The 23839-nt window shown below is 35.1% G+C and overlaps 1 protein-coding gene across 2 annotated transcripts in view; it reads right to left on the reverse strand.

The window, feature by feature from the left end:
* The window catches only part of LOC113068246 (semaphorin-4A-like), a 39742-nt gene that overhangs the window by 13591 nt on the left and 2312 nt on the right, over window positions 1-23839 (reverse strand). For both annotated transcript variants that reach the window (XM_026240908.1, XM_026240906.1), the window contains exon 2: window positions 8874-9116. In XM_026240908.1, coding sequence (XP_026096693.1) covers window positions 8874-8967 — 94 coding nt within the window. In that variant the 5' untranslated portion in view covers window positions 8968-9116. The remainder of the gene's footprint in view (window positions 1-8873; window positions 9117-23839) is intronic.

Raw genomic sequence — 23839 nt, forward strand, 5'->3', positions numbered from 1 at the left:
ACCTAAAAAAAAATCTTGTTTAACACCTCAAGTTAAAATTCAACACCTCATCTCCCCAGATGAAAGACGCTCTCACTTCCAAGAATTCTATTTGTGAAGTTTGCAAAGACGACAGCAACTTCCTGTTCTTTTTTTATATATATGGGCTATAGTGTGTGAAATAAACACTTGACTTATTAGACTTGCATGGTTGCAGTCATTTAGTGTGTGCATTTCTGTATGTAAATTCAAATGTGGTTGATACTGTTTTCTCAGAGCTGTAATCTTTCCATAAAAACCACATCTCAGATACATCTCAGCTCAATCAGGTCAGTCTAGACTAAGATAAGATGGCTTAAGCTGAAATGTGTCTACAAACGCTCATCTTCTGCAACTGTAACCACACAAGGCCAGTGATCTCTTAAACACACAAACAATGCATTATAAAAAATGCACGCCTTTGACAGCAGAACCATGAGAGTGAGAATCAAATATGAAGGTGGATGCATGAATTATTGATCGTGTTATAATATGGATAAATATGCCAGAACAAATGCACGGCCATAATGCGTGTCAGGGTGATATCTGCTATGATCTAAATGCAAAAAAAGTATGCATGCATGCATGTTGTGCAAAGGTTGAACATGATTGGTCGAACAGTTTTGATAGGAATGTGTACATGACTGCGGAGTCTGTAAGATTTATAAATGCTTTTAAAAGAAGTCTCTTATGCTCACCAAGGCAGCATTTATTTGATCAAACATTCAGTAAAATTTTTAATATTGTGAAATAATATTACCATTTAAAAGAACCTTTTTTTTTATTATTATTATTATTGTGATGCATTTAAAAATCTAATTTATTTCTTTGATGTAAAGCTGAATTGTCAGCATCATTCTGATATGCAGATTTGCTGCTCAAGAAACATCTCTTATCAATGTTATAAACAGTACTGCTACTTCCTATTTTTTGTGGAAATCATAATAAAACATTTTTCCAGATTCTTTGATGAATAGAAAGTTCTAAAGAACATCTTTAATATTAAATTCATTCAAATGTTTCTTGTGTTACAAGTTTATGCAAAACAGTAATGCTAGCTCTCAATTTAGTTTCATTTGAACTGTTAACACATGGAATTTTGTTTATATATTTAAATCAAGATAAACGAGTAGCCATAGACAGTGGTTTGTGAGAAAATGAACAGACCCAAGAATAAACAGCTCTGTGCAATATCATTCAAGAACTGAAAATGTAAGTGGTTTAAATAACAATGACAACCTACATGCCAAATCTAAAAATGATATCTCAATAGATAAAGGAGTAAAGTCCCCATCTACAAAAAGAAAAAAAGAAAAAAAAAAGCGAGACTGTTAGCATCCGTCAGCTCTTCAACAGGAAACCTGCTAGATCAAATATGAACAAGGTTCAATACCTGAACGGAAAACAAACCACAGAGTTGGAGAAAAGAAAGAAAGAAAGAAACATGAACAGCTTGTGAAAGTGTTTCTTTTCCAATCCATTACTACCTATGCATTATATTAATGAATGATATAGTGTCAGTGTTACATTTATTTCATAAAATATAAAGAGAAATCTTAAATGTATTAACTTTCAAATGAAAAAAAAAAACTTTCAGACTGAAAATCCTGAAAATACAGAAAGCTTGAAAAGAAGGACAGAGGGTAGAGGTGCTGTTACGCAACTATTTCAGATCGGAAAAGCTCCTGCCAATGCTTGCAGAAACACACACTGACATCCAGGCCTTCACAGGGTGTTTGGAAAAGCGCCGACAGCGAGGATAGTGAGGTCATACAGGAAGCTCAATGACAGAGCAAGCTTATTAACTTCACTAAGTCACATTCAAATCAACACATTTCTGCCCTAACCAAAGTTCTTTTTCTGCTGAGAACATGTGAACGCCTTCTCCGCTTGCTGTCATGACCCTGAAATGAAAACACTGGGCTCCGTGGGGAGGCTAATCCTAAAGCTGAGCCGCAGCATACCAGCTGTCTTCTCCAAACAGAGTTCTGAACGAGAAGAACGTCAGCAGCACTTTTCCTCCTCCTTCTCCTCCACCCAATTTCACTATATCACTCACACAAAACAAGGCAACTTCTGTGTAATTGTAGCTTCACAGAAATCTCTGTCGATTTCCACCAAATCAACACCTCGTGACGCTTGGAGACAAATGTTTTGTTAATTTGATAACTGTTGAAGTGTAAGTCTCCAAACATGTTTCGTAACATTTAAAACAACAGATTTCAAAAGGGAAATGACAATCTGCTCAAAAAAACAGGAAAAATAAGATTATATATATATATAAAAATACATATTACATCTTTAAGAATGTTCTATGTTCTGGTACCAAAAAAGGGAAGGAAGAGGAATTTCCAAGAAAACCTTGGCTTATTAGCAGCACTTAATTGTGATTGTGGCCTCTTAAGCGTTTCACTGAACTAAAGTCCTGTAATTCCTCATATGAGCTACTTTCTTGTTTCTGAGGCCTGTAAAGAATGTGGATCTGACAGTCAGCACGCGGCTGAGAACTTATGCGACCCCAGGGTACATTCTCTCGGTACAGACCAGAGAATTTGAAGAAGTGTTTCACTTTATTCATAATGGCCCAAAAGTTTAAAACCTCCTTGGCCAGGTTCAATGTACAAATATGTGACGACAAAACCAGTCATAAGCGTACAATTTTTACTTTTAAAATTAGCTACATAAATAAGCTTGTTTGGTTTATTAGGATCGGACAATATTTGGCCGAGATGCAACTATTTGAACATCTGGAATCTGTGGGTGCAAAAAATATAAATATTGAAAAAACTGCCTTTAAATTTGTCTGAATTGTCTGAAAAGTTCTTAGTAATGTACATTACCAATCAAAAATTATTATTTTTTTATATTTACGGTAGGGAATTTACTAAATATCTTTATGGAACATGATCTTTACTTAATATCCTAATGATTTTTGGCATAAAAGAAAATTTTGACCAATACAATGTATTGTATATGCTACGCATATGCAAACCTACAAACCTGGTGCTACTTAAGACTGGTTTTGTGCTGTATTTTAAATGTTTATTTCTTTTAATTTTGATGTTTATAACTGACAACCAAGGAAAATCCCAAATTCAGTATCTCAGAAAATTAGAATATTGTGAAAAGGTTCAGTATTGAAGACACCTGGTGCCACACTCTAATCAGCTAATTAACTCAAAACACCTGCAAAGCCTTTAAATGGTCTCTCAGTCTAGTTCTGTAGGCTACACAATCATAGGGAAGACTGCTGACTTGACAGTTGTCCAAAAGACGACCATTGAAACATTGCACAAGGAGGGCAAGACACAAAAGGTCATTGCAAAAGAGGCTGGCTGTTCACAGAGCTCTGTGTCCAAGCACATTAATAGAGAGGCAAAGGCAAGGAAAAGATGTGGTAGAAAAAAAAAAAGTGTACAAGCAATAGGGATAACCGCACCCTGGAGAGAATTGTGAAACAAAACCCATTCAAAAATGTGGGGGAGATTCACAAAGAGTGGACTGCAGCTGGAGTCAGTGCTTCAAGAACCACTAGACACAGACATATGCAAGACATGGCTTTCAGCTGTTGCATTCCTTGTGTCAAGCCACTTTTGAACAACAGACAGTGTCAGAAGCGTCTCTCTTCAAAAAGGACTGGACTGCTGCTGAGTGTTCCAAAGTTATGTTCTCTGATAAAAGTAAATTTTGCATTTCTTTGGATATCAGGGTCCCAGAGTCTGGAGGAAGAGAGGAGAGGCACATAGTCCACGTTGCTTGAGGTCCAGTGTAAAGTTTCCACAGTCAGTGATGGTTTGGGGTGCCGTGTCCACTGTGTTATCTGAGGTCCAAAGTCAACGCAGCTGTATACCAGGAAGTTTTAGAGCACTTCATGCTTCCTGCTGCTGACCAACTTTATGGAGATGCAGATTTCATTTTCCAACAGGACTTGGCACCTGCACACAGTGTCAAAGCTACCAGTACCTGGTTTAAGGACCATGGTATCCCTGTTCCTAATTGGCCAGCAAACTCGCCTTACCTTAACCTCATAGAAAATCTATGTGGTATTGTGAAGAGGAAGATGGGATTTGCCAGATCCAACAATGCAGAAGAGCTGAAGGCCACTATCAGAGGAACCTGGGGTCTCATAACACCTGAGCAGTGCCACAGACTGATCGACTCCATGCCACGCCGCATTGCTGCAGTAATTCAGGCAAAATAAGCCCCAAATAAGTACTGAGTGCTGTACATGCTCATACTTTTCATTTTTATACTTTTTAATTAGCCAAGATTTCAAAAAATCCTTTCTTTGTATTGGTATTAGGTTATATTCTAATTTTCTGAGATACCGAATTTGGGATTTTCCTTGGTTGTCAGTTATAATCATCAAAATTAAAAGTTTGAAAGTGCCATCAGTTTGTACTTTCACTATCATGGTGAAAGACGTTCACCGGCATAAGTTTGACTTGCACAAAGTTTATATATATATATATATATATATTAGTGCTGTCAAAATTAACGCGTTAACGCATTCGATTAATTTGAAATATTTAACGCGTAAAAAAAAAAATAACGCAATTAACGCGATTGCAGTTTTTTTTATTTCCAGTTGTGACCTATGTGTGTTCAGCGTGCAAAGAAATATGGATAAGACCAAGGAAGGACTTTTAGACGGAAAGTTTCAGTATAAAACTCTGCCGGATTACTCTTCAGTCTGCCACAAGAAACATTACTCTTCATTTAGTCTGCCACAAGAAACAGCAACATTAAAATCATGAACTCAAATGTCATTGTAAAAAAAAAAAAAAAAAAAAAAACAATGACGGTAACAGTGCGTAAATCAGACCTTTCTGTAACGCTTACGTTAATAAGCTTAAACGAAAATAACGAAATAATTGTGTAGCGGAGTATTTTTTGTACACAGTGCCGCGAACTGTCAATCACTCCTGTGCGCGTGCATCACTGTCCTCCTCAGCTGCAGCAACTTGCGCTTTCTCTCTTCATCAAGCTTTAAAACAAAAAGGGGACAAAAAGATCATATTGTCTTTGTGCATAGGCTATAGATTAATTAGATAAATGAATATCTAAATTTGTGCCTTGCCGTCTACGGTATTTTTTTAGAACTTAGATAAAAGATGCTGCAGCCAATGAACAGCCAGCGGGGGCTGCAGGACGACTCAACCTCCGCAGACAGTTTTTAATGTTTATCAGACAATAAATACTCAAGATTTTGCTTTAGTATAACTCACAACGAGTTTCACACACCTTCTCCGGCCACGTTGAGTTGTTGACACTTAACAGTGGGAAAAGCGACACGTGCGCTATTCACTTGTATAACTTAAGGGTGAATGGGTAATGTAGTTTCTGCTCTGGGTGGGATGAATTAGGAAGCTTGCATTGTGAAGGGCGCTCTGAAAATCGGCAGTGCAGGTAAAAGATTAAAACCTCTATTAAAACAGATGTCTAAATGAGCGTACCGGTACGCTACAAGCACGTTCTGGGCGCACGGAGAGGTGGCGGTACACTCAAAAGCTATATTTGGAAGTGGCGGTACTGAGTACCGGTGCGTACCGGCCCACTTAAAGCACTGGCAATGACTATACTTTGGAATTTTTTTGCAGTCCACTTAGAATTCAACATGGAAATCATTTTTGTTTTTTATTGGCATTGATTGTTTTGAAATTCAAATGGTACTTAAATGCTTGTGTTTTTATTTCTGTAATAAATATGGCTTTCAAGCCAACAGTTAATTTGCAGGATATTGATGGTTTATTGCAGGTATGTTGTTTACATGAGAAAATCTGTGTTACAAGTTAAACAAAAATTCCAATAAACAATCATATTTTGAATTTAAATAGTTTCTTTGTCTTGACTTTACATTAATTATTTACATTTTACATTTACATATCCAAAAAGTCTTTTAATTGTGATTAATCGCGATTAATTTTTAAAAATTGTGCGATTAATTAGTTAATTTTTTTAATCGATTGACAGCACTAATATATATATATATATATATATATATATATATATATATATATATATATATATATATATATATATATATATATATATATATAAATTACACCGTACAATTGCAAAAAATACTGTGAATGCACAAGCGAACTTAACTGTGCTAGTCAAGTGGATCCGTTGTGGATACGCTCTTACCTTAACAACACGTTAAAACACGGGTGAACAAAGTCACATTATTTTATGATCTTATTATAGTATTACAGACTTGCCCTGCACATTGCAGTTCAATATATTTTCCATTTTGAAGTGTTTCCAATGATATTTCAAGTAATAACAAACCATCATGGTGCGCATCTAAAGTTACTCTGCAGGAAATAATGCATTATTTATCGGCTCTAAGATATCTGGCAAATTCTCGTATCGATTCCATAAACGATAATAATATTATACTGATATGGTGGCCGATATATCGTGCATACCTAACTTTAAATTCATATTGCTAAAAATAAAATACAACAAGCATATACTGATGCAGGCCACTGCTTATTCAGTCAAGTCTGATTTTCATGTTTCTGCAGGTAGTGTCATTCTGCAGTAATTATCGGTTTGCACGTGTCGTCATCACATCTGACTCAATCACCTGCATGAGTGTGAGTTTACTCACTCGGACATGTGCTGTAATTGGTAGTGCTGGGAAACAGAGACTCAGAGTTTCAATTAAGCCCTGTAATCTTCACACTCACGTCTGCAAACACTCAGTCACATGACTGAACCTGAATTAGCAAAACTGATGTATCTGCATGTCTAAACAACTGTACGTCTGTCTTTCAGTTGTTCAGATAAACAAGAGGAAACTTTTACATTATTCTTGTTACTTTTGCCAGGTCAGCCTGATTCTGCCCTGTTTTGCCAAATCACAGACAAGCCTCCACTTATAAATAACTGCTTCAGAACAAGGGACTCCATGCATAAAAAAAATAAATAAATGAAGCTTTGGGGAGCATACTGACTTTTGGCATTTATATTGTGGCATTACTGTATTATGTATTAAGCAATCATACCAATCATAATAAAAAAAAACTTTAAAAGTGAAATTAGTAAACTGCTAATCCACACCAAAGCAAACCTATAAGAACAAAATTATTTAACCGTGTCAGATAAATTCTAGCTTTATATGGCAATAAATTCTGCTACCATTCCTAGATTTTAATAACCTGAGAGAAGGACCTTGTTTAAGCTATTGTGAGGCCACAGGAGAAATGAAACCTTATCTAGAAGTTTCAGCAATATATCAAGAGGCCATTCAAGGACATCTGCACCATGACTCCTATTGAGATGAGGGACAGATGCTTCCACTATCCATGCAAGGTCTTTCATTCCTCATACATCCAATGCTTTCTAGAGCAAAAAGTATGATCTACATGGAACAATATTTGTTGTAATGATCTCTCTTAGGCTTCCTGCTTATCTTTTCTTGTTAGTGAAAAGCTAAATCATTGTCATGGAGAAAGATTTTTAACAGACTTCTAGCCCAGTTGGAATTTAAAGATAAATAAATGATCAAACTGGATAAACATTTTGTGCAAACTGAATCTGTGTAGACTGACTCTAATGCTTAATGTCTGCAAAATCATTCTGAAAGGATGTATTCATGATAATATAGGTATTATTTTTATATCAGTATTAGTATTATTTATTATTATTTACAATTAACTAGTTTCTACAACGGAACTATATGGACAATTGTGATTATGACATTCTTACATTAGCCACAAAAAGAAAAGCAGCATGTCAAGTATTCATCTTTCATAGTAACCTTTCTTAAAACAAATAACTTTCAAACTGCATTTACATTAAATGTTAAAACACAAGCCATGTTCTTGCAGGTCTGTGGCATAATCACAATCTCATCTAAGCATCTCATCTAATCCAAGTCTTTCAGTAAGTACCTGTACCAGTCACTGCAGTGCACGGCTAAACCAAGTGAACCAGGGTCATCTCACGGCTGTGTATGCTGTTATTAACTTCATTTTAAACAAGATCACATTAAAAGAATTCTTGATAAACTTTGTCATGCCCAATTTAAACTGAATTCATTATTCAAATATTATAATTTATGAAATTTCAAAAAAGGCCCTCAAGTGAAATTTAATGAAATTGAAGAATGCTGACCTCATGCTGCATTTTCAGGTTTTGAAAATATATATTAAAATTAATTTACCACTTAACGTATTAAAAAATAAACATGCTTATTTTTTATTAGTTTACAGAAGAAGAAAAAAAGAAGACATTTTGAAACCATGTTGTTACTATTAATTAAAACTAAAACCATAAAAAAGGTTGTTAATTCAAGTAAAGCTTAAACTAAAATAAAAATATTAGATTAAACAGTTAATTTCAGTGAATTGCCAATACAAAATTTAGAATTATATTTAAACCTAAAGTACTTAAACCAAACCAAAATAAAAACAAAAGGTACATTTTAAGAAATATAAAAAAAATATGAAATTACAAATTCAACATAATAAAAATTCTCAAACTAAAATAAAAAATAAATGAATTCAAAATACTAATAAATACTATAATATAAATAAATGATAAATAACACTGATCTGATGGGGTTACAATCATATATTAATGCTATTAAAAGATATTTAGATATGCAATTATATTTACAGTGTTGATATGATGTAAAGGATCCTAAGAGGATGTTTAAGTATGTTTCACTCAAGCGGCACACAGGTTAATGTGTTTAATGACATCTTGTTTAATGATAGACTATAATTGATTATACAATTAATCTTAATTCACTTTCTGATAAACACTATGGGCCGAAGATACAGAGAGGTCATCAGCTCACAAGTTACTCAAATATAAAATACAAAATCAATGGTACTTACCCATGGGAAAAGAGAGTCGGGGGAGGACATGAGAATGACAACTGAGGACAGTCAGAAGAGACAGACAGGCACGAAGTGATGCTGAATGCACCATCCTGATGAAAACCAAGAGGCCGCTGAAGATGAGCCGAAAACAAAGACCAGTCTATCGGTCACTGTTGGGTTCTGCTCCTGTCCTTTCAGCACTGAGTAGACCACGGGGACACCACTTCAAACTGCCAAAGGAGTCTGCCGTCATCTCATCTGCTCAGAAAAATTAAGAGTGGGTTAGATATTGTTAGGACAGTCTAAGTCATCACTTCCTCTGAAGTCACCTCTTCCTCTATCAGAAATGTTGCATGACCTTAAGTAAGACAAGAGATTACACACATCAGAGCATGACTTCTTCATCAGTGACTGGGGGAGGACATTTAAGATACATTTTTAAATTTTTATTAATTTAAAAAGAGACTTCCATCAAAAGAAAGTCAGTGCAATGATAAATTGTAATGTGACCATGAAAAGTGCGTACTGCAAATGGATCAATATGCTTATACTTCCATTTAATAAGGCCATATATCTTCATATTTACAACATATGATAAAAAGAACTTTAAAACGGATCAGAAACTGGGGGCAAATTTAGCTATGGAGAAAACACATCAGTGAGTGTGAAGCAGGAAATGGAAAACTCAATGAAGCTGGAGGGTTTACAGGATAAATCATGCTGAATCATGTCTGATCTAATGACTATATGATGGAAATCCCTGTGAGCCAAAAACAGAAACATGGTGACTGGTGTCTTGTGCTTAAACCAAGATTTACTAAACACTTGGTGACGTGAAGTGCTCTCTTGACCATTGTGCATTTAAACAGGAACCAATAATCCAGATCAATAATTTACTTAAATAATTCTTATTTCAGGAAAATGTTTTTTTTTTTTTTTACTTTCTAGAATAAAAATTATTTTAACATTTTTGTGAGTATAAAATCTCAGGGTGACAGGTAAACTATACAAATGATATTACTTCTTAGTTTGTTTTGTAAAACCATATTAAACCAACATTATTTATATATATATATATATGTGTGTGTGTGTGTGTGTGTGTGTGTGTGTGTGTGTGTGTGTGTGTGTACAGACCAAAAGTTTGGAAACATTACTATTTTTAATGTTTTTGAAAGAAGTTTCTTCTGGTCATCTAGCCTGCATTTATTTGATCAAGAAAACAGAAAAAAAATTTGATATTGTGATATATTATTACAATTTAAAATAATTGTTTTTAAATTTATTATACTTTATCATTTATTTCTGTGATGCAAAGTTGAATTTTTAGGATCATTATCACATGATCCTTTAGAAATCATTCTTATCTGATGATTCATTATCAAAGTTGGAAACAGTTCTGAGCTTAATTTTTTTTCAGAACATGTGATACTTTTTTAGGATACTTTGATGAAAAAAAAAAAAAAAAAGCAGCAGCTAAGTTTTTAAAATATAAATATTTTGTCATAACAATATACACTACTGGTCAGTAATTTTTTTTTCTTTCTTTTTTTTTATCAAAATCAATACTTTTATTCAGCAAGGATGTGTTAAATTGATAAAAAGTGATAGTAAATAAAATATATTATTAGAATATATATTATTTTACTTTTATTAAATATATTAGACAGCAGAACTGTTTCCAACACTCATAATACATTTTCCATCACTCAGAATATTAGAATGATTTCTAAATGATCATGTGATAGACTGGATGTTACATGTGACACTGAAGGCTGGAGTAAAAATTCAGCTTTGCATCACAGGAATAAATTATTTTTTAAAGTATATTCAAATAAAAAACTATTATTTTAAGTTGTAATAATATTTCACAATATTACTGTTTTTTCTGTATTTTTGATCAAATAAATGCAGGCTTGATGAGCAGAAGAAACTAAACATTATAAATAGTAATGTTTCCAAACTTTTGTTCTGTACTGTGTATATATATATATATATATATATATATATATATATATATATCATTAGAAATATAGTTAGTTACTTAGTTTAATTTAGCATTTATTAGAGAGAAGCAGTCAAGCAACATAGGTTCAACATACTGTTAGTGTTTTTATATCATTCTCATTTGATTTTTGCACTATTGTTGTTGCTAGGAAATCTTTGTTTACTGCGTATATGTGGCAAGTCATGTTTGTTCTCGTTTAGCTAATTAGTAAGGCGTGGCCAGCTGAACTAGTTAACCTTGTATCAAGTTTGATAAAACGTGGGTCCTTGGGTCAAAAAACCTCCAAAAATGCGATCCGAACTGAGATTTGTGATCCGTTGAACCAATGCTCTTCCAAATGTCTTCTACTTCTTTACTCTCTATTCCAATTCATCTCTGGAGCTGCCAGTCTGCTGTACACAAAGCAGACTTTATTTCATACATTGACACTCATTTAAATCTCAGCCTCATGGCCCTAACTGAGACCTGGATCAAACCCGAGGAGACTACGACTCCTGCTGCCCTCTCCACTAATTTAACATTTTACCACCCCTCCCTGGTCTGCTTATCTCAAATGAATGGAACTGATCCTTTACCATCTTTAACTGGAAACAGTTCATTTGAATCACACTATTACACACCCTGTTAAACTCCACTTCCCTGAGGACGGTACTCTTCTGATATTACTCGGTGACTTCAACAGAAAAAACCCCAGGCTGCAGACTTCAACACTACCTAATTCATTTGGCCTCAAGTGGGTGTCTACTACAGCTACTCACCAATCAGGTAACCAACTAGACCATGTCTACACACGCTACAGACAACACCTTAGTTACTCCATTGCACATCTCAGACCACTTCCTCATCACTTTTACCCTCAAACTGACTCCTAACACAACTAACACTCCTCCCAAGATCACATTTTAGCATAACCCATGGTCACTCTCCCCCATCACCTATCCTCTATAGTTTCATCCTTACCTCCCTCACCTAGGGCTTACTGTGCGTTCACACCGCCGACGTTGACAGCGTCAAAAATTGCTCTTGCCGCTCTGCTCATGACGCTGCAGAAAGATTTGTGAGCGCTCAGACGCAGATCGAATGCTGATTTCGTATTTGAAGTGGCCGCAAAGCAAATTGTTGATCTTGTGAAGACTAATCACAAGGAGTTATCACGTTATAAGTTAACCTCATTAAATATTGTTGTGGACGAAATATTTACTTAAAGTGAACAATCTCAGACACCTTGGTCCACGTATCACTTTTAATTTATTTTTTATGTCCCTGTACGCAAACAGGGACACATCATGCGAAACGTGAAACAGTAATAATCAACCTGTCCTCCATTGTACTTGGGAACTAAAGTGGTCAGAGATGCTGGAATCCTCTCAAGCGGTGGACTTCTACGTTCCGATTGGTTGCTGCCCAACCGCGTCATAGCTCATTACCATTCATTGAAAATGAAAGACCTCTAGCCACTTTGACGCTCTCGACGCCGGCAGTGTGAATGCACAGTAAGTGATATGATGATATATTGGCACTAAAACTGGCACTAAAGTGAACTCTCCCAGGTTCAGGAAAGAGTCCTCCATAAAATATGCTGCACACATCTGAATATTTGGGTTGAACTGTTCTTGAATTTTCTGTTGTAAATACAACTTAACCACTGATTTCTAGTTGCGTCTTCTTTTGGAAGGCTAAACAAAGTATTTTTGCTTTTACAATGAAACAGTATCTCCACAACATGGCACTAGCGGCAACAGTCAGAATCAAAGGTTTACAACTTTTTTTTCATGAAAACATTTGGGCGGCTTTATGCAAATCTTCCCACATTGTGACGTAGATGTGGGAGCATGGTTAAATTTGGTGTTTTAGGAGGGTGTGGAAGAGGCTTAACTTTTATACGAATATATCTTTAAATATATTATAGTTCTTGTAGTAGTAAATATACTTTTTATGTAATGCTTAAATACTGCTGGTCACTTTCAGAAGCTGTAGTGATGCTTTCTTTTCTAGGAAAGAATGTGAAAGTGAAACATAATGGATATATACATTTAAATTTTAAATAATGTTTAATATATAATTTTTATTGATTTTACACATAAGTCAATATCGAATAGCAAATCAAATACAGCATTTTCTTTAATATTGCACAGCCCTACTAAGTAACTAGTTAATAGTAAGAATTGATCCTTGAACTGTAGTGTTACCTTAAAATTATAAACACTTAATTTTTTAACTTTGAAAGCCCTAAAAACAAATTTTCTATAAGACATCCCATCCAATTTAAAGACTATTTTCTTTAAATTAATAGCACATTGAAACCCTGAGGCTATAAACCAGACTAGATTTTCAACACAAAACATTTCCAGTTGGATGGACATTTGAAATTAAAAGAAAGGTTGGATACTGCAGTTTTGATCCACCACATATGACACTCAGCTGGAATTTCATCCGAGTCATATCTTTACTTCCATCATATGACAGCAGACACTGAATACTACCATAGAGTCATTCACATCTGATTAAACAGAGCAAGATAGCTTTCCTGTGTGTGAGAACAGATGAGTGATTCGCAAACTCCTGAAGAGTGTGAAATTACACAAACCGTAAGGGATGCAGTGTGACAGCATTGCACAGGAACTCTATGCGGGTTCCTGTTTTAACCAAAGATGTTTATAATATTTGGAGAGTGCTATCTGGTTGCATTCATCTCAATGACAGCTGCTTGGCTGGCGCATTTTGAAATTCTGCCATCTTTACTCATTGGCGCTCAGATTTGTTCAGGTTTTATGTTAAAGCCACAGAAAATTGTCATGACACTGTTAGTCTTGAGTAGCCAGACCTTCAGGCTGACAGCAGAATATCTGGGAACCTTGGATGCTTTGAATGGCCAAGGACCGCCAACAAGGCCAAATGACTGACAGCTAAAGTAACCAGTCATGTTTTGTTTTGTGCCGCATCATGTTTAGGGGAGTGGAAATGTCCACACAATAACAGACCAGTGTGTAAATCTCTTGGACATATTTTAAAGATTCTATGCCACAAACTTGAAATATTTCACATATTTTTGAAAATCCAGCATTTAGTTGATCCCCATAAGCGCTCATTGTCACAGTTGTTAACATGGCGACTTTCTTCTAACATGAGGGGGTTTGGCATCTTTGTTTCCAGGTGGAATGTTAAAGAACACGACACGCACGTCTCCAGGAAATACTGGATAATTCAACCAATCCGATGACGACTTCATCAGAACTCCTGAATTGTTTTCAATTTTGTGTCCCATATGCATCAGACTTTCAGCCAACAGTCCATGGGTGTGACATCTTAGGCTGAGACTATGACACGTTAACTGACACCATAAAACTTATACAAAGTCCAGTTAGCAAGAGTTTTATTGTGATAAGCAGTAGACAAGAAAATATAAATGCAGAGTGTTTAAATATTGATTGCAGAAAATGCAAGTACCATCAATGAAGAAAGAAATGGTTTCTCCTTTCTCAAATCATTTGCTGGAGAGGTGGTGGTATAATTACAATATCTAATAGTAGGGGTAATTAGGACCATGCTAACCAGCAAAACCTCAACCCATTGGGAATCATAATTGTATATAGCTGACCTCAAAATTAATAGACATGGACTAAAGCCCTATTCGGACGGGACTAGTTTTACAGGGGGTCGTTAGAGAAATCTACGTTTCACAGACGTACTTGGTGATTTTAATCCCGTCCGAATCTGCCACGTCTGTGTTTTTCTCACACAACCTCTGTGATAATTCCAGAGCAAATTACCTACTGTTTTTCAGCAAACTCCATGATCCTCTGAGAAAAACTAATCCTGTCCGAATGCGAATGTCTGTGATTGCCGGTGATATTTTATTTCACAACGCGTTTCCTTGTGTGTTTTGGCCAACGTGAATTACCGTAGATGTTCTTACCGCGCGGATGTTTGATATATTTGCTTAGCGGCAAATAAAAAATAATACAAAATAATACAAATAATAAAAATCAAGAGCAAGATCGCGTAAACTGTTAATACCGGCTATTGTGATATCAGCATCAGGTAAGATTACTCACGTTCATTTATGTTCTCAGTTACATAATGTTTTAATTACATTTAATTAAAAAAAAAGAAGGAAAACAAGTCAAACTAAAGGAACCACACATTAACATGGTTTTGTTATTCTAGCCATTTAGTATTTATTGTGTAATAATACTAAGGCAATCATTCTGAATGAATGCAATGCACGCACAGAGCACGTGATCTGTGACGCCCAGATGCACAAATCAGACCCTCCCACCTATGTAATAAACACAGAGATTTTAGTCCCATCCGAAGTGGTACATGAAAATCACAGACATCAGGTGGTAAGAATCGAAACTCAAACGAGTTAGAAAACTAGTCCCGTCAGAATAGTGCTAAAGTCAATACAAATTTTTTTTGAAACTCTGATACAATATTTCGAACTCCACTTACATACAATCTAGGGATGGGCATGATTAATCGACGATCGATAATTGATCGTTAAGATTTTCCTCGATCATGTTAATTTGTTATCGATTAATCTAAAGCATTTTTTAAATCTAATGCAGGTTGCGTTGCGTAGTGCGAGTCTTCAAGCAATTAAATGAATTTCACTGTGTGGCAGCAATTAAATATTTTACCACCATGGGGCAATATTTGACACCCTACTCGGTTATCTGTGATCTTCCGTTTTGATTTCAAAGAATAATCATTAAGATGTCACGGCGAAGTGTGGCGTGGGACCATTTTGATTTAAAAAGCGAACTAGTTAACTGCAAACATTGCGATACCGTGTTTAAGTACAACACGGCCACGACTCAAATGATGTACCTGTGCATCCCGGCAAATTTTCATGAGGCTCTGTCTACAGTCTTTGTCTCCGCTGGTCGTCATGTACAAACATTTCATTAAAATGAACCGTAACTCCGTGAATACTCAACGAAGAGACATGAGAGAGATATCTATAGAAAGCCTGGAATGTCTACTTTTAAACTAAACAAGTGCTTCCGAAAAACAAATATTCTGAGATAAAGTAATCCATATGAAAACAACGCAATGTCTGTTTTTCATATCTCCGCTCATTATATCTAATGTGACCACGCCCCCGCGCTGAACGCGCTATTCAGATTCAAACTGAAGCGCGCGCTTGAATACGCCCACACAGAAGAAAAGGCAGCGAGACTGTTCTTCAAGTTTTTATTTTATTTTACTGTTTGCTTCGCGATGAGAGGACTAAGACATAATTCACCCCAAAAAGATGTGATGTGGTTGATGATTTGAGAAATGGATTTCCTCAGAAAAAAGAATGAAGCACTTTATTCAGACTCAAAACGCATATATGCGTTAATCGACTCGAAAGGGTTAAGAACGCCTGCTAGCAGCTGCAGGTTCCGCTCTTTAGAGCACTGCATATGCACGCGGATATATGTTCGGTTTGCCTGAACGTAGTTTAACTGTCTGCCACAAGTTGATCTTGTAATAAAGGTCTCACCGAAGAAAAACACGCTGTATTTTTGTATTCATTGCATTTTTTTATTATAAAAATTAAATAATTATATTATAAAAATATTAATGATTAATCGATAGTCGATCGTTAATTCTCCCGACGATCGACTAAGAAAATTTAATCGAATGCCCATCCCTAATACAATCCACCAGGGCTGGGTATCGAGTTCGACTTTTTAGGAACCGACTGAATCACCTCGATACTATTGAGTATCGAAACAGTAAAATCATTCTGTACTTAATTCTGATAAATAAAGGGTTAATCTCATCAACATCTGTGAGCCAGTAAGCGTGCGTAATGTGCTTAAATCATGTGCTGGTGATTGGGCGTGTTAGGTTGTATTCACATCGCATAATTCAACATAAGACAATAAAAATGTATACTATGCTTTAACTCAAAACCCACTTTAAACCATCACAGAGTATTTTTAATAAATTACTGCGATCTAATGAGGGTTTTGGTCATATAATGTTGCAGAAATATGTTATTTGTAGCCTTTTATGCAAAGCTAATCACTAAACCTGCTTAGCATTTCTCAAATAAACTTACTATATTTTTATAAAAAGTCAGAATCTCGTCAAATTTTAATACAAATCATATACTGTTATAATCGTGTTATGAGCATCACAGCGCTAGAAACAGCTAATGCACGTCAGATCTCATAAGTCAGTGGAAAGTGAATAGAAATGATGATTCTGTCCAAGCTATGCATTTTAAAACGAAAATGCAGTAGAGTAAATGTAGCCTAGGACATTAGTCCTGGGGACATCACCAGTGAAGACAGGGCTAGTTGGTCTCCTTAAAAGTGGACATACTCATTTTTTAAAAGAACTGCAGAATGATTTTAAAATCTTGAGCATGCAGCAGTGAGTGATCCTCACATACTGACTTTAAACTGTTCATTTTGCACTGAAAACTATTCGCACTGATTTAGTGTGTCAGTTACATTTGTGCAGTAGTTTAGGAGATCAATCTTTGGGTGAAAAAACCTCAACAAACAAAAAAAAAAAAAAAAGGAAAAGAAAAGAAAAAACCTTATAAGTTAATGAGTAATGCCATCTTGTTAAAATGGATTTCATAAAATTGGTATATGTATGTATGTGTATATATATATATATATATATATATATATATATATATATATATATATATATATATATATATATATATATATATATATATATATATATAATAATAATAATAAAAAGTAACATTCAGCAACCGGTCTTGGAGTCAAGGTATCGGATCAATTTTTTTTTTTTTAAAGAGCAGGTCCTATGGGTTTTTGAAAATATTTCTTTTGCGGTTTATATCATAGCTATCCTTAAATGAAAACAATCTTTTATTTATTTATTTTTTAAAGTGCATGATTTTGTCTCTCAAAAGACAGAGTCGCCTTAAGTAGTCGTAATATTTTTGAATCTTTTGCATGTTACTGGTGTACGTCACCAGTATAATCACGCCCGCGAAATACAAACACAAAGCCACAAACATTAGTGTGTACATCATGTTGAGAAGATGCTGTCTTTAAGGGTACCACAGAAACACATCAAACTTTTTATACGAAGATATTAAGTGGTTGAAGTCTCCGCGTTCAGCGCAAATCCCACCCTGCAGCTGATTCCAAGGCCGGTGACACACTGGCTGCGTGTCAGTTGCGTTACGGCTGCCTCGCGCTTTCTGTGTCTTTACACACCAGAATCATGCCTGATGTGGCGCTTGCGCGCTGCTGCTACTGCAGGTGACATGAAGGGAGACTGCCGACAGACCAGGATCTTGTCTTTACGACAATAATATCTATACTTCATGTTGAGCATAAATATAAAGCATACTGATAAAGGACACCGTCAACAGTATTGATGGCAAAATAGACTATATTTGACAGGTGCAATATGCCAGTGTGTCACCGGCCTAAGGTTTTCAAAAGGAATCATGCGAGTGTGAACATCACTACAACCAGGAAAAAAACGACTGTAATTCAAACGCAGCTCCCGTCGGCATTTAAACAGACCTTTGCTCTTAATTCCGATCATTCCAACGCTATAACGAAATCTGAGCAGGTCTAAAAACTGAAACTGTTGATGCCTACAAGCTGGGATTGGTAATGCTGCACTGTAATCATAGTTTATTTTTCATTATATTTTATTATATGATATTGGTTTAAGACTGATTGTATTTTATTTAGTGGAGAACTTTGCAGCAGTATTTTATTTCCTATTCTTTTTTATTGTATATATATGTTATTAAAAAGTATTAAAAAAAAAAAAGTTTAAAGTAATAAACAACCTGCAGTTTAATGTTTGAATTTCTTTCCCTTACTGTACTGAAAATGAACAGAACCGTGACTTTAAAACAGAGGTACGTACCGAACCGTGATTTTGCGTACCGTTACACCCCTAGAACCCACCATTTCCTAAGAATGTGTCGATTAATGTAGATTGAGGTTTGTCTAATTACTTTGTTTAATGATATAGAATGTGTAGCATACAGACTTTATCGTCATTGTGAAATTGCTGTTTATTTTACTGCTCTGTACTGAGACGGGTTTGCTCCCCCGATCTTGCTAGGAACTAATAATTTTGGAATCATTGGAAAAAGACTAATATCAAATGTATATTCTGAGAAAATTACAATGTTTTCTGACCTTATTTAAATGCATTTAAACTTTATGTAGGGGACTCCAACACAATATTAGGACACTTTAAAATACCATATGACCTGCTCTTTAATACCCAGCCCTACAATCCACTTTGATTTTGGTTAGTAAATGATAGTTTAAGAAGGAACCTTCTCCAAAATAAATTGTGAGAGTTTAAACTCTGCCATTGCTCATTTCTTGACAAGTATCTGTAATTGGTTTAACATAAAGCCAAAAGCAGGTTCAAACTGGTACAAAAAATGTCTAAACCACAGTCAAATTAGGGACAGTCAAGACAAACCAGAATTGTAGAAATGTCCTTTAAAGCAGCACATTTTCCAACTTCCCACTTCACAGGTGGCCTTTATGATCACACAAGTTTGCGTAACTCCCTAACTTCAACCCCTAAAATAGTTTATAAATGATATTAAACATGTGACATCCTGTTTGGTTGTCCACTATAAATGCATAGGGGCTTCGTTTTGTGCCTGAGCAATATTTATAAGAAAACTACACTGAAACAAAGAATGCCACAGTCATGTTAGTATATAATGCTAATATATTCAGCAAAATGTTAAAGTCAGCCAACAATGACAAATGCAAAAAAATGCACTCAGCCACTTGATAAATGATACACAACCCCTGCGTCAAGATTTGTGTAAGGACTACCTGAAAAGTGACAAGCCTAATACACACATCAAATATACATCACATCCCACGTACTCTGCCTTTCTATACCTTGCACTAAACATACACTGACACGTCTGTCATGATATACAGAATTTAAATGACAAGTTTTAGGTGTTCGCAAGTGAAATGATGCACAAACATTACTTGATTCAGACTGAAAAGAGTCTAAACATAAAACAACGGCTCATTTAACAGAGGGTTCCTCTTCTTCTTTACTGTCAGATCATGTGTTTAAAAAAAAAAAAAAACAGATGTAAATTACAGCCCTTCACCCATTACTTAAATATGTTGTTTCACATTTTGTAAACTTCCCATATATTTTCAGGTCCTTTTTAGGACAAGGTTTTGAAAACCACTGATAATGAATGGACAAATTATGAATGGACAACTTTGACATACAAAAAAAAAAAGATGTTTCATTGCTCTAGCTGACAAATCATATGTTACTTTAACTAATAACTTTTTTTTAAGCCATTTCAGTTTTTTTTTATATAAGTTATACTAGATTCTGCTTGATTTTTTTTTTACTCAGTTTAATATAATTTAAATTCAAGAAGCCTTCTTTCCACCATGAAACAACAAAAAAAAAAACATTCAACAAATTTAGACATTAGACTCATATTTAATATATGAAGATATCTCATATAGGCAGAATATACAGCAAACTAACTAAATGGCAGAGGAATTTCTGACCAACAACTCATGAACTTGACTGTGAAGCTGTCTGTTGGGCCGTGGATGAGGTGAGTGAATGCTTGTGTAACATGATTTATAAGTTCATAATTTTATAAGAAAAAAAGTTAAGTTAAAAATTTTTAAGATGATTTAACACTAAAATTTTAAGGCAGCAACTTAACTTAAGTTTTTAAGTTGAAGTTATTTTTTTGTTATTTATTTATTTACGTGAAGTTGCATAGCTTTAACAATCTAATTTAAATCAGGGTTTCTCAGGGGATTTTAAGTTGATATTAAAATAACTGAACATTTGTATGTTCATGGTTATTTGATGATTAATGATGTTTGATTAATTAATTCATATTTTTTTTTATGTTTTAATAGCCACACACACAGTTTTTTTATTTTTATTATTTTAATTAAAAAATATATATAATTTATGTATTATTAGCTTTCCATCAATTCTTGAATTTCAGTTTGGAAAACACCAGATCTAACCATGTGTCTACAGAAATCATCTCATTTCACAAAGCCCAAAATAAGGTAGCCTGTAAGTAAAGTAAGCACATTTCATCCCCAATTATTCTCATTATCTTAATGCATCCTCAAGTTTTACTTTTACTACTACCTCCATTACCGTCAATGATTATTCTCATAACTATATTCATTTAACTGTAAAAAGTTATATAATGTTGAAATAGCATAATGTGTGATAAATAACCATATGAAATGATATGAACAAAGAATATGGCTTTTTCTTTGCATTACAATAATGAGAATTTAATGGTAAATAAGCTTAAATGACACTGAGAGAAATCTTGCAATGCAAAAACTATTAATGAGTAGCCTATTAAAAAAAAAAAACGGCATGATGGGAAAAAACAGCCATTGGCACTATTACAATCCTTACATGAAGATGAAATGGAAAACTCTGCCTACGGAAGGCATTCAGTGATACCCTTAGGAAAACATGGTGGTGGCATTTGCGTGCAAGCAGGCAACACGTCTTAGTCCGTGGAGGAAAAGTAATGAGTCAGTGAAGGAGGAAAAAAAACCGTCTCTCCCAGTGAAAGCTTTCATTCCCATGTGCAGTTACCATGACTACAGCTGATGTGATTACCAGGCAGCAGTGATGTTATGAGGTGTGTGAGCCAGTGTGCAGATGCACTAAAGTGTAGCACTTCAAGAGTCTCATGTTAGGAAGCCCTTTGACAATGCAACCTATTCATACATGAGTTTAATGAATAAAATCCAGCAAACTAAATAGCTGGTGACCATACGCCATGCAGGCTCTGATGTAAGTTTGGTTGTATTCTGAAAGAGGAATAAAAAAAACATGCAAAGAAAGGGACTAATCCCAACACAGTCTGCATAGTACAGGTGATTTATGCCTCTGGATCATGTTCAGAAGACAGAAATTTGATCACTCCCAAGTGATGCATTCTAGTGGATGCATGACATCAAATAGTTTTGATGTACTCTGCTTGACTGAAGCCTGGCTAAACCCAAATTATTATATTGGTCTAAATGAGTCTACTGTACCAAACTAATGCTATAAGCATGAGACCCGTCAGACTGGTCATGGCGGAGGTGTTGCAACAATATATAGTATAATTCTCAATGTTACCCAGAAAACAGGATACAGGTTTAACTCATTTGAATTACTTCTGCTTAATGTTACACTGTCAGACATGCAAAAGAAATCTATTGTGTCTCTTGCTCTGGGTACGGTGTATAGACCACCAGGGCCCTATACAAATATCCTAAAAGAATTTGCAGATTTCTTCTCAGACCTTTTGGTTACAGTTGATAAAGAGCTAATTGTCGGAGATTTTAATATTCACGTTAATACAAATTATGCATTAGGACTTGCGTTTACTAACCTGATAAAATCTTTTGGAGTCAAGCAAAATATCAACAGGCCCACTCATCGCTTTAATCATACACTAGATTTAATTATATCGCATGGAATCGATCTTACTGCTATAGATCTCGTTCCTCAAGGTAGGGATGGGCGATATATCACATGCAATTGTCACGTGCATTTTGTCAGTAAAGCCGGTTCCCTGATTAGTGGTAAATCGCCATCACCTGCTTTCAAATGGAGTGGTATTTAATATACAGAGCTGTAAATCAATGACAAGCTACGCAATATCACGTTTTCAATTGCGTAGCTTCTCAGTGATCTATGGCTCTGTCTAATAAATGCTGCTCCATTTGAAAGCAGGTGATGGAGATTTACCACTAATCAGGGAACTGGCTTTACTGACGAAATGCACGTGACAATCAAATGCGATATATCACCCATCCCTACCTCAAAGTGATGATGTTACCGATCATTTCCTTGTATCGTGCATGTTGCATATGACTGATATTAACTATATGTCTCAGCGTTACCATCTGGGCAGAACTACTGTTCCAGCCACCAAAGACAAATTTGCAAAAAACCTGCGTGATTTATCTCAACTGCTATGTGTCTATAAATAAACATGAACTAGATCAAATGACTGGCAACATGGGAACTATTTTCTCTAACACATTAGAAGCTGTTGCCCCCATGAAATTGAAAAAGGTTAGAGAAAAACTTACTGTGCCATGGTATAACAGTAATACTCATTCCCTCAAGAAAGAAAATGATAGTCTTGAGCACAAATGGAGAAAAACTAACTTGGAAGTTTTAAACATTTGCGTGGAAAAACAGTATGTCCAGCTATAGACAGGCTATAAAAACTGCCAGGGCCGAGCATAACCACAAAATTATTAAAATTAACCAAAACAATCCAAGGTTTTTATTTAGCACAGGGGCTAAATTAACAAATAATATTCCATCAACATTTAATAGTAATGACTTTATGAATTTTTTCACTGATAAAATAGATAACATTAGAAATACAATAGCGAATGTAGATTCTACAGTGTCTAACACTTCAGTTTCATCCATCGCACCCAAAGATAAACTGCAGCGCTTTACAACTATAGGACAGGAAGAGCTAAATAAACTTATCACTGTATCTAAACCAACAACATGTTTATTAGATCCTGCACCCACTAAATTACTGAAAGAGTTGTTACCAGTAGCAGAAGAAGTGCTTCTCAACATTATAAACTTGTCCCAAAACCATTCAAGCTGGCAGTTATTAAGCCTCTTATTAAGAAACCACAACTTGATCCTAGTGAACTGGCAAATTATAGGCCCATTTAAAATCTTCCATTTATGTCTAAAATTTTTTGAAAAAGTTGTGTCTGCTCAATTGAGCTCCTTCCTGCTAAAAAATTATCTGTATGAAGAATTTCAGTCAGATTTCAGGCCCCACCATAACACAGAAACAAAATGACAAATTACTTGCTTCTTGCATCAGATCAAGGCTGCATCTCATTGTTAGTTTTACTTGATCTTAGTGCTGCGTTCGACACCATAGATCATGACATACTCATACTCAAAACTATACAGGTATTCAAGGGGA

Source organism: Carassius auratus, linkage group LG44F, assembly GCF_003368295.1.
Source record: "Carassius auratus strain Wakin linkage group LG44F, ASM336829v1, whole genome shotgun sequence".
Lineage (NCBI taxonomy): Eukaryota > Metazoa > Chordata > Actinopteri > Cypriniformes > Cyprinidae > Carassius > Carassius auratus.